A 14,703-nucleotide genomic window follows, 5' to 3' on the forward strand; every position below is an offset into this window, starting at 1 on the left:
AATCTGACTTTTTCTCATTGCTTTTGAGTGACCTGATGTATAATTAAAGTTAATCCTGTCTGGCAGACTTTTCCTGTTGTAGACAATCTATGCCTGTGTTGGAACCAGTCCTCAAAACACCTGAATAGCAACGATGTTGGCAGTGCTCAGGGGTGCGAGCATGGAGAATGAATTCCCACAGTATTCCTTACCAAGACTCTGGAAAGCGGAGAAATCACGTAGCCTTCAAGAACCCTTCCCCTCCGTGTAGCAGGCTTGCTGGTATAGCTTAATAGAAGAGACAAGTAAACCCAGTGGCTGATATTCCCACAGTGTTAAGATCTGAACCCAGACAAGACCCTTTAAAGTAAGGCTTTAATTTCATTGACAGTGCAAACACAATTAATAAATTGTCTCTCGCAATGAAAGGTCACAAGCAACTGAGTTTAAGGTACTTGCCATCACTGGGCAGTTAGCAGGAGTTTACAAAATCTGTATTCTGTGCAGAGCCTCTGGCTACACAACATTACGGAGTTAGGCAAATAGCTCTGATTGCTTTTTGAGCAGAGTGCCTTTTACCACTCTGAAAGTGTTCATAATATTTTGAGTAAATGAACCTTCCCAATGTTGAAATACAAATTCCAGATTTTTTTGCTTGTAATAAAAAGGATGATTTACTGTCCTGGCATCTGCTTTATTTGAGTTAGTCTTTGTTTTAGAATCATAACAGTTGTTTCGAATGTCCACTTTCAAAATCAGCAAAAAAAGCCATAAATTTGGGATGCCTTTCCAAAACAGTGAGATACAAGTTTTTTGTATGAGCCGACTGTTTCCAACTGCATATGCGGGAGGGTGATAGATGCAGTCTTTTGCCCCAGCTCTAGTTCAGGAGGGCCAGAAAGTACATTGCGTGTGGTTACCTATCTCCTCAGCTACATCAGTGCAAAGATACTGTGATTCGGAGTCATAAGTATTTCCTAGTGATTTTTCTTGCTTCCAAAGGGAAATAACTTGCCTTAGCCTTGTAGTGGATTACAGAGCACAGCTCTTCTTTCCCCAGCTCCTGCATAGGCTTGACATGTTGGGAGACCGACATGAGAGGATTGTCCATCCTTCACACCTTCCCCAGTAGCTCCAGTGCATTGAGCTCTGTGGAGACCTTCGGCTTTTCCTACCCACAAGTCACGTTGCAGCGGGGAGTGATACTTGTGCTTGCGTAAATGCTCGCACAAGTTAAGCTTGCAATTGCACAATGTAACATTAAAATCCAGCCCCTGAATCTACTGCTTACAAAAGGCCACACATAAAGTCACTCTCTGCATTGTAAACTGGCATTATCTGATATCTTTTCAAAATGCCATCTGCAAATACTATAATTAGAATACATAGTTTTTTTTTTCTAACTTGGTTAATGGCAACTAAAAGATCAAAAACTTTCAGGCATAAATTTTCAGTAGACATGCAGCAATAAATGCTTAAATATGCACTGAGTCAAGATAAGAATTTGCCTGTAGACACATTGTTAACACAGACATCAAATTAGCTTGACATTGGCTCAGTAATGAGTATTTAGGGCAAAACAGTGAAAAAATAAATGTCACTGGAATCAATCACTATTGGAATATCTATAAATGTATACACAGAAGTCTAATCCAGAAACAAGCCACTTCTACTCCTGTTTAAAACTGTGATGAACTATAAAGAAGCTTCTGTCTAAATTCTCAAGAGAAACTAACATTTGGGTTTAAACTGAAACTTAGCTGATGCTTTTGTGGCAGCATTATAATAGGGAATGATTTCTTTAAATACTTACAATAGGAAGCAGCATCCTGGTGTTGTATAGCTAAGTGTGTTGCAGCCTCAGTGCTGATAGAACTCCAGACCTTTTCCTGAACAATGTTACAAGGGACAAGGTCTAGATTCCTACAGGATGTCCTAGAAAATTTCAGACATTACGTGCACCTCTGAAGGATTAAGCCCTAAACTGACACTGTGATAGCACTGCTTGATTTGCTACCAGTATGTCAGGCAAACCTGTTTAACAGATATATTTTGGAAACAAAGCTGCGGGGTTTAGCTGGGCCAGCCCCAGTGATAACCACGTGTGTAGTGCAGGTAAAACCACCTGCCCGGGCAATGCAGTTAAATGTGGCTATTTCATGTGCACATGATCCAGATATAATCTGGATTCAGCTGCTGCTGAGGTCTCTAGCATCGCTGCATTGCCTGCTCGCTAAAACCTACAGGTGCCTATGTTGGGACCTGCTCTGGGAACACCGTCCTTGTGCTGGCTCAGACTGGAAACACCAGAGCGGCACTGGTGGCCGGCAGCCGGGGAAGCTGGAAGTGCGCAGGCTGCACCGCTCCAGCTCTGCCACAGCCAAAGGTCAGAGCGAGCTGTCCGCCCCGAAGCTGCACGTTGGTACGCTGCCGACTCCGATAAATTACATATAGAAAAGGAAAGGATGGACGGTGACCTTGCGCCCTGCCGCACAGCCCCGCGGTCCCTTGATGTACACCTGTAGGAGAGTGAGGATGAAAAAGTTGCTTAGATGCTTGTAGGTGTCACAGAAGTACAAAGCAAGAAAAACAAATGTTACGTTTTTCACAGACTAATGTTATCCTGGAGTCACTTGGCTTGCAGATACAGTGAGCGTGTATTTATTTCTATTTTAACATTCACTGTGTTGACAGTAATTTTGTTATGGACAAAATATTACAATCAGAACCAGAGATTTCCAGTAAAAGGGTGCATTTCATTTGGTGCTTTTTTTTTTCCTGCTATCTTCTGTGCTTCTCACCATCTTGGCCCACATAAAACAAAATTATTTGAGTGACTCATGCAGAGGCAAGGTAATTTCAGTGCCTGATACTACAATATTACTATACAAAATGACATGTTAGCCTGGTTAATGGTTTATTTATTTTCATTAAATATTGATTATCAGTTGTTTATGCTGAGAGGCACTTTCCTATTTACTGTGCAAGTAGCTATATACCTGTGTTCTTTTATGGCCGAGGGTTTTTTTTCCCAAGTTAGCTGTTTAGTCTCACGAATTTGCATGTTTTGGCACTGACTGATTTCCACCAGTGAGTTATGTGTGCCGTTCATTGTTGTAACTTTATACCTAGTGTATTTAAAATCCATGGAGTGAATGAAGATGTTTTTCACCAGGAGTCCTGCCTGTGCTTTTCCAGGTGTAAAGTAAGCTGCCTCAGAAAGCTAGCCCAAATTTTGTGAAGGTTTCGCAGACTCTGTGACCTCCCCCCGCCTTGCCTGCAGTCTCGCTGCGCAGGAGCCCCCCGGCGTACGGGGAGCTGAGACCCAGCGAGGAGGAACTAACAACACAGAGTATTAGAGAAATCTTTTCTTTCCTAGAATTTATTCACTAAAATCAATTAGCACAATAAAAAAACACGCGGGGAGGAAGGTAAACTTTCAGCAGTTTTGCGCTGTGGGACAAGTTCATGGTTTTTGCATTGGCACCAGCAGTATAACAGGGCACAATTTTAAAACCAATCTAATCAAATATCTGCATTTTGAAATACAGTATATCCAAAATAATCTTTTTTGTTTCTTTTAGCAAAATTAAATATGGCTGACCAAGATTTGCCTAATGATCCAAGGCAGCTCTACACATTTGGCTTTGTATGAAAAAGGACAGTAAGGGATTTCAAGGTTTGGAGTAGCAGAGAAAAAAAAACACATTTATTGAAGAATGGAACCTTTTTATTTTTGGTCATTAATGATCGTGCAGCTAGAGCTGGTCCAAATTCAGAATTTCCACTGCAAAAAATCAGAACAAAATATCAAAAAATTATCTCACACTGAAACAAAATGAGACATATGGAATGTCAAAAGCTCTTCATAGAGCTATTACATTTGAAATACTGTATTCCTGTAACCTTGAAGTACTTGATAAGGTCAGAACACTTCATTGTCATATTATCATTTCTAGGCTAGTCTGAAAAATCAAAACAACAGTGGAAAAATGAAGGCATTTTGACCTTATCAAAACAAAATGTTATGGGAGATTTTCATTAAAAAAAATATTGACACATGTTACACATTTGCAGAAAATCATTTCAGGGCGATCAAATTAGAAACTTTTTTTGTCGGGCGATGTTTAACCAGTATGAGCTCCATCTGTTCAAGGAAATATCTTCCACAGAAAATACCGCTTCCTTAAAATGGCCTCTACAGTTTTCATCTTCTTTAGCTCGGTAAGTCCTGGAGATACTTGTCAAGCATTGCTCTAAGACTGTAATGAAATAATATCATGGGCACAGGCGGTGATATGCTGCACATATAATATGGTGAATGTAACTTCTTTTTAAAATGCTACTATGGCATTTTGAAAAGCTAACCAATACCTTCATTTTCAGTTAAAATGTATAACAGTGATTTCTGTCCCCAGAACCCTAAAAGCAAACAAGCTCACAGTACAGTAATATAATGGTACATTATTATGAGATTAGAATACAACAATAATCCACTTAAATTATTAACAATGGACTAGTACTTCAGCATGACCCTTGGCTCAATCTTCTTTGGAAATAATAGCAATAACATTTTCATTATAACAAGAAGAATTTGCATTTCAATGAAAGCTTATTAAAAAGGTTATATATATTTTTGAATATAGATAAACGTGCAGCATTTGCTTATTGGGAGTGCAAATGGTCAATAGACCCCTAGGGAAATGAGAGAAGGACTCTTGTCAAAACAATCAGAGCACACATGTGCGTCAGTATTGAAAACCCAGTAAACAAGGTTTTTTGTGGTGATAATACAGGGTTGCAAACTTGAACAATGAGATTTTCTGCCACATTCTTGAAATGTGTTGCACACATGGAAATTAAAATGAATCTTCTCTTTAACCCTAGCATATACAAAGGATTTATGTTGTTCAAAGTAAAAGCATTAAATGGACACCAACTTAAGCACGTGCTTAAGTCCGCCTTTTCTTAGCAAAGTTCTTAGGAATGTGTTTGCCTCTAAGAATATGCTAGTGTCTAATGAAACCAACAGCGTGTGTTCCCAGGTAGTGGAAGGGATTGGGAGAAAGGTCTAAACCTGGTGAAAAGACATCTACTGTGGCTTTATAATTTGTTTCTTGCTACTAATATCATTGAAACCAAAATATATGCTCTCACCACTTTTTCTGCATTTTGAATATACTCAGTTCTTCTAGTACTAGTATTTTATGGTGCTTGAAACCGTGCAATATGTTTGCGCACTGAAGGCGCACTTCGATACGAGATGAAGCTGGCTGGGTGTCTTAGCTCTTCTCAGCTTTCAGCTAGTAATGAGCTCTAATGAATGGTATTGTGGGGTTGGCATCAGCAGTGTTCCTAGTTTTGTACATCGTGTTTAGCAAAAATACAGTACTTGGCAAATTTGCAGTTGGGTACCTACCCTTTGCAATTTGTGGCCTCTGTGTTCTTTGGGGGACATAATATTCTAGTGGAAGGACTTACACATCTCAGAATAATCTTCTAATTTCTGGGGTATTCTGGTGCATGAGTATGGAAGTTTTCGTTGTTTCTAGCTGCAGCTGCTCTATTTTATACTTTCCATAAAATAGCACAGTGCAAAGGAAGAAGCGAAGTGTTAAATAGGGGAATAGAGGAAACTTTGCCTCTGCTGTGAGGCAAAGACTGCAGACTTCTCTCTTTCATCTTAAGTGAATTAGCCCTTCAGCCAGAAAGTCTTACACTCTCTCTCTGTAATCCACTCCATCAATTAATACTTAGTAAAGCCCTGCAAAGCATAATCACCTCTTCAAGCAAGAACTGAAAGCACCACGCTGTTTCCACAGCAGAACAACCAGAATCATTTGAGGATGCTCCTGAGATGAAGAACATACACATTTAAATCAGAGGGAAGCTATTTTTATTATAGGTGAGTTTTGTAGTCATTAAATAACTAAATCCACGTGGACATGACTTCCACCTTGCCATGCATGGCTGCGAGGTGCTTGGTCTCCCAGGATGCCTGGGGGCTGCAGGAGAGCCAGGGTGCAAATCCTGGGGGCAAGGAGGTGCTGCAGGGCTGGGAAACTTCAAGACATTCCCAGCAATGGCTCTTGAAGCTTGGAGGGAATTTTATTAGTGAAAGTTCAGGTGCTGAAAAGACCTAAGACCCTCTGTGGTCAGGCAGCAGCTGCACAAGCGGCTTTAGTAGCTAAATGTTCAATATCTAAACTCAACAGTCCCTTTATGTTGGAGATTCCCTGGGCATTCCTGCTCTGCCTGCCACCTTGCTCCCCTGCTTGCAATTCCCATGGCATGATACTCCTCAAAGTCAAAGTCATCTGGCTGACCTCCTCCTCAGACTGTCTATATTGGGAATGCTATTAAAAGAAGCTATGAAAAGATGAACAGTCCATTTTTCCAGAACATAGTATTTATAGCGTATCATAACAGATAACCCTTGTAGAGCAAGTGGGAGTCCCTGGAGTCCCTTCTCGCACGGGCTTCTTGGCGCACACAGCAACCTTCGCACATTTTTGGAAGAGGAGAACTTGGTGGATGCAGAAGGCATCCCAGGGCCAAGTGAATGTCTTTCCTTAGCGCAACCACGCATTGCCTGGAAAATGCAGCGTATGCTTGTGTGACATTTTCACGACATGAAGTGCACCGTAGGACAACAGCTTGGGTTACCAGTCTTTAGCAGGAGATCCTGGAGCTGAGCCACTTGGCAGTCTTCGAAGCATCTGCAAGACTTTCTGGGAAACCCACTTTCCTGTGGAAAACTGGAGGTCCTGGCTGCTTCACAGGGCAGATCTGATTGCTCCCAGCTGACCCACCTGCAGCAGCCTGACAGCAGCCGCGGGCTGGATCCTGTGCACGGTGGCTTAAAACATTTACACGACCTTTTGCACAACTCCCGAAGCAGCCCGCGACCTGGAGCCCGGGGAAAACTCGAAACGACTTTTTTTTTTTTTTTTTTCCTTTCTTTTTTTTCAGGGGACCCACAAGCCTTACCGGGGAGGGTGTCAGTGCGCGGCGGGGCGCGGGCACCCGGGCCGGGGGCTGCAGCAGAGGCGGCGGGGCGGGGGATAAAAGGGAGGCGCGGGGCGGGGGCGGTGCTGCCGGTAGCCCTCCCTCCGGCACGGCTCGGCCCGCCCCGCCGCGGGGCCGGGCGCGGAGCAGCGCGGCCGCCTCCCCGCGCGGCTGCGGAGCGCGGCCGTGCGGGCTCGCTGAGCGGCAGCGCCGCCGCCAACTTTGCGCGGAAGGATGGCCTCCAATTTCAACGACATCGTGAAGCAGGGCTACGTGCGCATCCGGAGCAGGCGGCTGGGGGTGAGTGCCGGCCCCGCTCCGCGGCGCGCCCGGCCGGGGCGTGCGGCGCACCTGCCCCGGGGTTGATTTCTTGAGTGTTTTTCTTTGTTCGCTTTTTTCGCAAATTGTGCTCTGCGGGCGTCTCTGGAGAGGAGGCAGGCACAAAAACTTGGGGAGGGAGGGAGGGGGAGAAATGGAGGTAAAGAAGGCATCTAGTTGAGTGTATACATGCACACACGCATGCATTGTGTACACGCATATACGCGTGTTTCTCCCCTGCGCTGAGACACGGCGCTGCTGCCCGCGGCGCCGGCTGCGCCCCTTCCCCGTCCCGGCTCTGCCCGTCGCGCCCCGGCCCGGAGCGGGGCGGCCCCCGGGCTTTGGGCTGGGGGAGGCGTGTGCGAGCGGGGGACTCTGCCCGACCCCGCGAGGAGGGGGAGGAGGAGGCCGGCCGGGAGGAAGGCGGCGGCTGGAGGAGGTCAGCGCGCCGGGGCTGGGGGCTGTGCCGGGGGTCTCCCCGCCGGGACCGGGGCGGGCTGCAGCCGCTGGGGTCCTCGGTGCTGCATGTGTGTGTGGGGGGCAGTGGGGCGCAGCCAGACCGGTGAGGAAGGTGCTGTGGGGAGGGGGTTGCTTCAGCCTCGGGCTTAGACCGTTTCTATGTGGGCTGGGGAGGACCCTGTGATATCCTCCTGGCTTTATGCTAATAGTCTTTAAGTTACTTCAGTGAAATCCCTTCCTCACCCCTAGCCTCTCCCTCCCTACTCCCTTTAGCTTTCCTATTTTTATTTTAAATGTCTGCTTTTATTACTGTATGTTCATGGACTTAGTTGTAGGTGCTGAATGTACAGTAGTGGCAGGCTGATACCCTGTAGTGCCTTGTTTGGCGTTTGCTCTTTTAAAGCACGGCCCTGGCCTCCTGCCCTTCCTGGGGTGCTGCTACCTGTTCTCCTTAATAAGCTACCCAAGCGGCTGCAGATGAGGCTTGCGTGCTCCGTGCCTCCTGTCTCGCTGCCAGAGCCAGCGTGGCTTGAGGGGGTACTTGGAGCGGAGGAAGGCTTTGTCTGTATAAAATGCTCTAATTAGTGTGTCTGCCTCAGGATGGGAGAGTAACTCATTTCTAATGGTTACCAGGAACTGATAACTTGTTAAACTGGCAATTCTGAATTATTCATAGCATGAATTTTACACTGAGTTAACTTATTACAGGAGGATTTACCTGGAAGTTTTCTAGCTTACTACAATTAATGTTTCATTGTTTTGCTGTATCCATGTTCAATGGGTTCTGTGCAGTTCTGGTAACCTCTGCCTCTGTATTTTGTTTAGAAACTGGAGAGTATTTAAAATATTCCAGCAGGCAACTTTAAATGGAAAATGATATGTCAGGGTTTGCTAGATGTAGTTCATCTTTTATGACCTATGTGATTTGGTGATAGATGGAGATAACTTTATTATGAGAGAACATTAAGTAAATTTGGTAGGATTGGCATATTCTAACTATCCTCTTCCTGAAGCAAACTGAATCCTGGAGCATTCAGTTTGTTCCATCCTAAATGAAGACTGAGATTAAACTGTGACACATCTTTCCAAACTGTAACAGTGAAACCTCATGGACCTTTGAATAGGGCATATGTACTGAGATAAGCTTAAACTCTGTTAAAGCTTCTGACCTTCCTTATTAAAGCTTTCTGATACTCTTTTCTTGTGGCAGGGTGAGGAATAGTCTTCCTGGTCCTCTCATTACATGCAGATTTGTCATTTGATTGTCAGAAATGGAGAACCACATGAGCTCATAGAAATGGAACGAATATTAGATGCTTTCTTTGAAAAGACAGTTTTATTTAATCTCACTACTTATTCCAAAGGCTTGTATCCTATTAAATGCCTAAATTATGAAAGGGTGGAAACGGCTTCTGTGAAGAAGCCTAAGACAAGTGCAAGTGAGTGGCCAAGTGGCTGTAGACTTTGTAAAACGAGGAGCCCTGTGCTTGCCCTTAGCTCCGGGCCTGCTCTCCCACTGGCTCTCCAGTTCTGTGGAGAAGGTCAGGAGGCAGCTTGGGTTGACCCCGACCCAGTTGTTGCCACTTTAAATCTGGTGGTAGAGGCCTGGGGCAAAGAAGCTGAGGTCACCTGTGCAGATCTTGATGTTACTACATGTTTGAAAATAAGTAGATTTATTAACTGTAATGCTTTTCTCTCCCAATAACTTGCAACTTAGAGTATTGGTCACTCACTAATTACCTTGAAATAAAAGTTGAAATAAGGTCACAGATAGCTTTCTGTAACTTCTTATATGTAAAGGCACTCTGATCTTAAGCTTATAGAAACTACATCTAAGTGGAAGTGAGTACTTGGGTTAGTCATGATTACTGTCAGCTCTTAAAATGCAAGGCAAGCTTGTGCTGATTGCTGCAGCACTGTAACTGTCAGTGCTCACTTTTCAGGATGCAGCTGCAGGTAAGATGTCCCCTTGCTGCTTTGGGAATTGCTTTCCTCCTTGATGCAGGTGTGTGCAAGCTGATGCTGAAGCTGACTGAGCACCTGGGGTTGCCACTGGGGTTTAGGAAGAGCTTTAATTCAATATTGCTAGGTGGCAAATGAAAACTTGGCTCTTCAGGGGAGAAGGAACTATGCAAAGTTTGTTTTCTAGTAGCTAGACTGAGGAGGGGCATTACACCCCTGGGAGTTTGAGGTGATGTGAGAAGGGAAAATTTTTATGGACTTTAATATGTTCAGTTGGAAACCTTCAGAGAGGAACTTTATCCTCATACCATTAAAATCATAGGAGGCAGAAGCTTGCTCCAGTCTTATGCAGGACTCCTCTTTAATCGAGAAGGATTTCAGTACTGTGCATGTGGTGAGATGCAAGTGGGAGTTATTTAAATTCATTCCAGTATTATGGTGGCACAGCTATAATCAGTGAATTGTCTTTGTAGACTGAATTCAGCTCCTAGGTTTTCCTCTGTAATGCTGTGGTAATTCCATCACCAAGGGAACTGGGAGCAGAGCTTGCATCTACAAATTATCTCAAGAAATGACTTTTCAGAATAACTAGGCTGCAGGTGCTTGATTTGGAAAGAAAGGGATGCAGAAAAGCATCTTGCTTAAAACCAGGCTGCACTCCTGTTTTAAAAAAAAAAAAAAAAGTAATAATAATAATAATTCTGATAGGCCCTACTTAATTGGTCCATATTAGATTTTGAAATTACTTTTATACCTGGACTATTTATGTATACTTTTAATATTTACATATTTAAAATTAATAGTTTTCATAGCACATGTCTTCTGCAGAGCCAAACGTATTCAGAAGAAAGGATGCTCTTAATTCTTTTCCTCTTTATAGGAGAAAATATAAATCCCTTAGCCAATGATCTCTGTTATGTCATTAGCACTGACATATAAAAGAGACTGTCTTCTAGAAAACTGCTGACAGTATAAATACATAACATCATAGGCTTCCTTTAAAAATACATATAATCAGCTTTGTTCCATGGGTAGTACTTCCTAGAGTAACCACTGGGCCTGTCTTTTGGGTAAGCAAATGCTTCACTATGCTGAGTGCTTTTATTTGCGGTCACCTTTGATCAGCTTGAAGAGCTTTGTAACATATGGGGAACACAAGAGTTTTTGTAGCTTCTGAACTTAAAATGATTTTTTTTTCCCTTGTGATTGTAATGTCGTCTTCTGCAATACAAATGTGTATGGGGGGGCAATATATTGTAGAGGGTGTTTTCTGCCTTTAATAAAAAGGATAATCACTGGGTCCTCCTCTTTAAGTGGAGGTGTATGTGTACTTTCTGTGAACACACTTAACCTTTATTTTGGGCTGGATTGGCTCAACAGAGTGTTAATAAGATTGGAACAGGTCTTTGAAACAGAAGATCTTGTTATGCTGGCAAGCATGACTCAACTGCTGCTGTTCTCAGGTGGTTAAACTGGTGTTGACTCAGATGGTCCCCTTGAAGGTTGTCCTCATTATCTACTGAGCAAGTAGACTGGTGCTCTTGCTCAAGTGCTTGATTGCAGCACTCTGACACCACCTAAAATCTGTTCCTTTTATGAGGAGTGGGATGTAGTGATTTAAGATCCCCCTAGAATTTTTTTCAGCATGAAAACTTGCCCAATAGCCTTAAAGGGAAAGAGACTCTGATCACCCTTCCTCCCAGGGTGAGCTGTGTGCACTGGTTGCAACCTACCCCTCTCATTGAGCTGCTGGTGATTAAAGGCTTAGCTTGTCATTGCTACACCCACACCTCAGCTCTGCTTTGCTGGAAGGCACGTTTCAGTCTGAGGATTATAGAGTGCAGAAGATACTTTAACTACAGTTGTGATCATGGCAGGAGATGACTTCCTTAGAGCAAGAGCTACAGGCTCAGAGGGATGGCAGGATTCCCTACAACCATTGCCTCAGGCTCTACCAGGGCAGAAGCATCCTGGGACGCAGGCCCAGTGCTGAGGTGCCATCCATTCCCCACACTGCCTTGAAGGCAGTCTTCCTATCAGAAGACCTTGTGGAGGCCATAGGCAGCTAGGCTGTCCCTGCCTCTTAATATATGGGAGATTGCTGGAGCAAGATGCCATGGGGTTAGCTGTCAATCTCTAGCTCTTGGTGTGCTAGTAACACATTTGGAATGTCTTACTGCATTAAGTGACACAGTACTATTATTGTCAGAGGGAAACCTCTTTGAACTGCCACTGCCTTAAGCTGTGTCCGACTAAAGTCAAACAGAAGTGCCTTGGAGAACTAGCTGAAATGTGCTAATGTGGAGCGGAGATGTCTTGGGTCAAGCCGTGCATATTGAAAGCTGGGCAAAGCGTCAGAGTCTGGTTGGACTCTGCACAGTACTTCACTGACTGGAAGCACTGGCTTCCAAACATCTCTACCTTGCTTGGAAACTAAGTGTGTTCTTCCTGTTTCATGATTTGGCTACAGTGGCCTATGTTACTGCTTTCCAAGAGGTGTAAAATATCTTACTGGGCAGACCTTAAGATAATACAGGTTTGACTATGCCCTTTCTCCAAGGCTTTGTCTACTATAAACACATTTGGCTTGGGGGCTGATATTTCCATTGCATCCCTGTTTCTCTTTCCTAAAGCATTTTAAGTCATCAATAGAAAAGGTATACCAAGATTTGAACTTCATTCTGCATGTGGTGATGTCTGATCCCTTGTGGTACAAGGTGGATTAAAGGTCTGCATGGGCAATATGAGGAGACTGAGTTACTGAACAGTCTTCCAAGAAAAATCTGTCAGCAAGGATAGACTACATCCCTTAAATTTTTATAGCTTAAAATAGATGTGAAGCAATCTACAGTAGTTTGTACTCCCATGTGCTCCTCCTGCTGTCCTCAAACTTCCCTGTGCTCAAGCAGTCCTGTCAGTCTTGCTGCTAAAGCTCTTAAACTATCTTTATTTTAGAAAATACTATATGAAAGAGCTGTGTCCTAACCCAGTAGTAACCTGGGCTGAAATAAGGATTGGATTATGGCTTAAACTTGAGCGTACAGTTGTTTGTGTTGCTTGTTTCAGTTGTTCTAAAGCAAAGGAAATACAATACGGTGGTTGTAGTGATTTCTACTTCCCTCTAACATAGAAACTACTTACATTAGCTGACTGACTGACAAAATGTTATTTTATGTTGTCTGTGTTTTCATTCTATGGCAGAGATGTAAGAATTGTAGTTCTACAACTTCAGTTCACACAGTCATCAGAAAGGTAGCCTATCTGAGCTTATATGCACATTTTCAGAAGATTTCAAGAAAATAGTAAAGTTCTTACACACCTTAAGCACAATAGGAAATACTAAAATTTGCATATCAGAATTAAGATCTGTGTTCTAGATAAGCTTTCTGTTTTAAAAACATGATCATTAAAACTGGAACTGTAATACAACATATGCAGTTGAATTAATATACATAGATTAAATACTCCTGTCATATAGAGGCAGTAATACAAGTAGTCCTGGCCATTTGATGTACCTTAGAAAAACCTTACAAAGCACTCGTCTTTCTGGAAAATACATCACCTGTTACACAGGATATTTACAACCTGGAAAACAATATTAAACTAAAAATAATGCATAGAACTTTCAAAACTGGACACTATTAAAAAGGAGCCTGACACTTTTTGTTGTTGTCTGAGGTTTTACGATGGTGCTTCTGCATATAATCATTGGAGGTCTGGGAGTTTACTCCACAGTTTATATCGCTACCATACTGCTACAGGCTATTGAAAAATACTCGTTTGGGAGGATTCATTGACTTTAACAGAGCTGTGTTAACAGCTAAATATCCATTCCTGAAAACCCAAGTCTCTGCAAAGTCTTCATATATCTCTTTGTTCCTCTTTATTTATTGTGCTTTATTTTGATAATGTCATTTTTTTAACCTAACAGTTTCTTGTATCTTTGGCAAAGGAAATGCTGCAGAAATGGATTTCTGCAGAATCCTACAAGTGTTATGAAGTATCTTTTGACTTTGCAAGAACAGTGCTGAAACTCATCTGTGAGTGCAATCATATCTGTTTAACAACACTTCTAATTAAATCCACAGTCTGCTCTCAGTACTGTGTGTAACCCCATCTGTTGAAAGCACCTCCTTGTTATGCAAGGAATGGTCAGTCTCATCTGTCTGTTAGAAAGTGGGTCCTCCATGGAAATTTGGGCTAGATCCACAAAATATCTGAGCACCCGAAGTGAGGGTTAGTCAGACTTTAGTGGCCAAAGTCCATGAGTGTTTCTGATGCATGCATTTGTCCATGCAAGTTTCCCAGGGACACTGAGATCTGCCAGTGTCCCCTCAGGGTGCAGACAAGCAGTGGGTTGTTCAGCATCTAGCATGTTCCTGCCAGTCCTGACTAGAGACTTTTTGTCCTTATCCCTTGGTGGGGCCTGATTTTGTGGAAGCGAAAGTATAGAATGGAGTTCTAAGCAGCTTTCACTATTTTGTTTCTCACTATTTTTCACTATTAGGATGGCCTTATTTAAGTGGCAGGGGACAGCCTCTGGATAGGCACTTGAAGGGGCTGGAAATGAAAATCTGATTGCCAAGAACTGAATTTTTGGGGGAGAGGGAAGAGGGGGAGAATCAGAAAGTGTGCTTCTGAAAGGAACTGCATGCACCTTGCTGGTCGATGGGCTGGCATGTAGCATGGCAGGAAGGGTTGCTGTGGCTGCCGATGTTCTGAACGTGGTCACTTAACACTGCTCCGAAACAGCTTAACCATTTGTTCAAGTCCTGGTCATAGGAGAATTGGGGAGATAAAAATTGGGGTAGCTGTAAGGAGGTCTTTTATGAAAGATGTGATGACTGGAGCTACAAAAGTAGAGCTGTTCCCTCTTTAGTATTACCCTTGTTAAGGGCAGAAGCTGGATCTGTGTGTGTCAGACTTCTTAGCTTGATGGGACTGACTAGCTCAAACACATAATCATGTCAGTGTGAA

At 43.3% G+C, this 14,703-nt stretch overlaps 1 protein-coding gene across 1 annotated transcript in view; it reads left to right on the forward strand.

Annotated features, from left to right (window-relative positions):
- Positions 1 to 7,221: 7,221 nt before the first annotated feature.
- DOK5 (docking protein 5) overlaps positions 7,222 to 14,703 on the forward strand; it is a 42,023-nt gene continuing 34,541 nt past the window's right edge. The window contains exon 1 of the mRNA XM_062589265.1: positions 7,222 to 7,287. Within this exon, the coding sequence (XP_062445249.1) occupies positions 7,222 to 7,287 (66 nt within the window). The remainder of the gene's footprint in view (positions 7,288 to 14,703) is intronic.

The sequence above is a fragment of the Rhea pennata genome, chromosome 16 (genome assembly GCF_028389875.1).
Source record: "Rhea pennata isolate bPtePen1 chromosome 16, bPtePen1.pri, whole genome shotgun sequence".
NCBI classification, from domain to species: domain Eukaryota; kingdom Metazoa; phylum Chordata; class Aves; order Rheiformes; family Rheidae; genus Rhea; species Rhea pennata.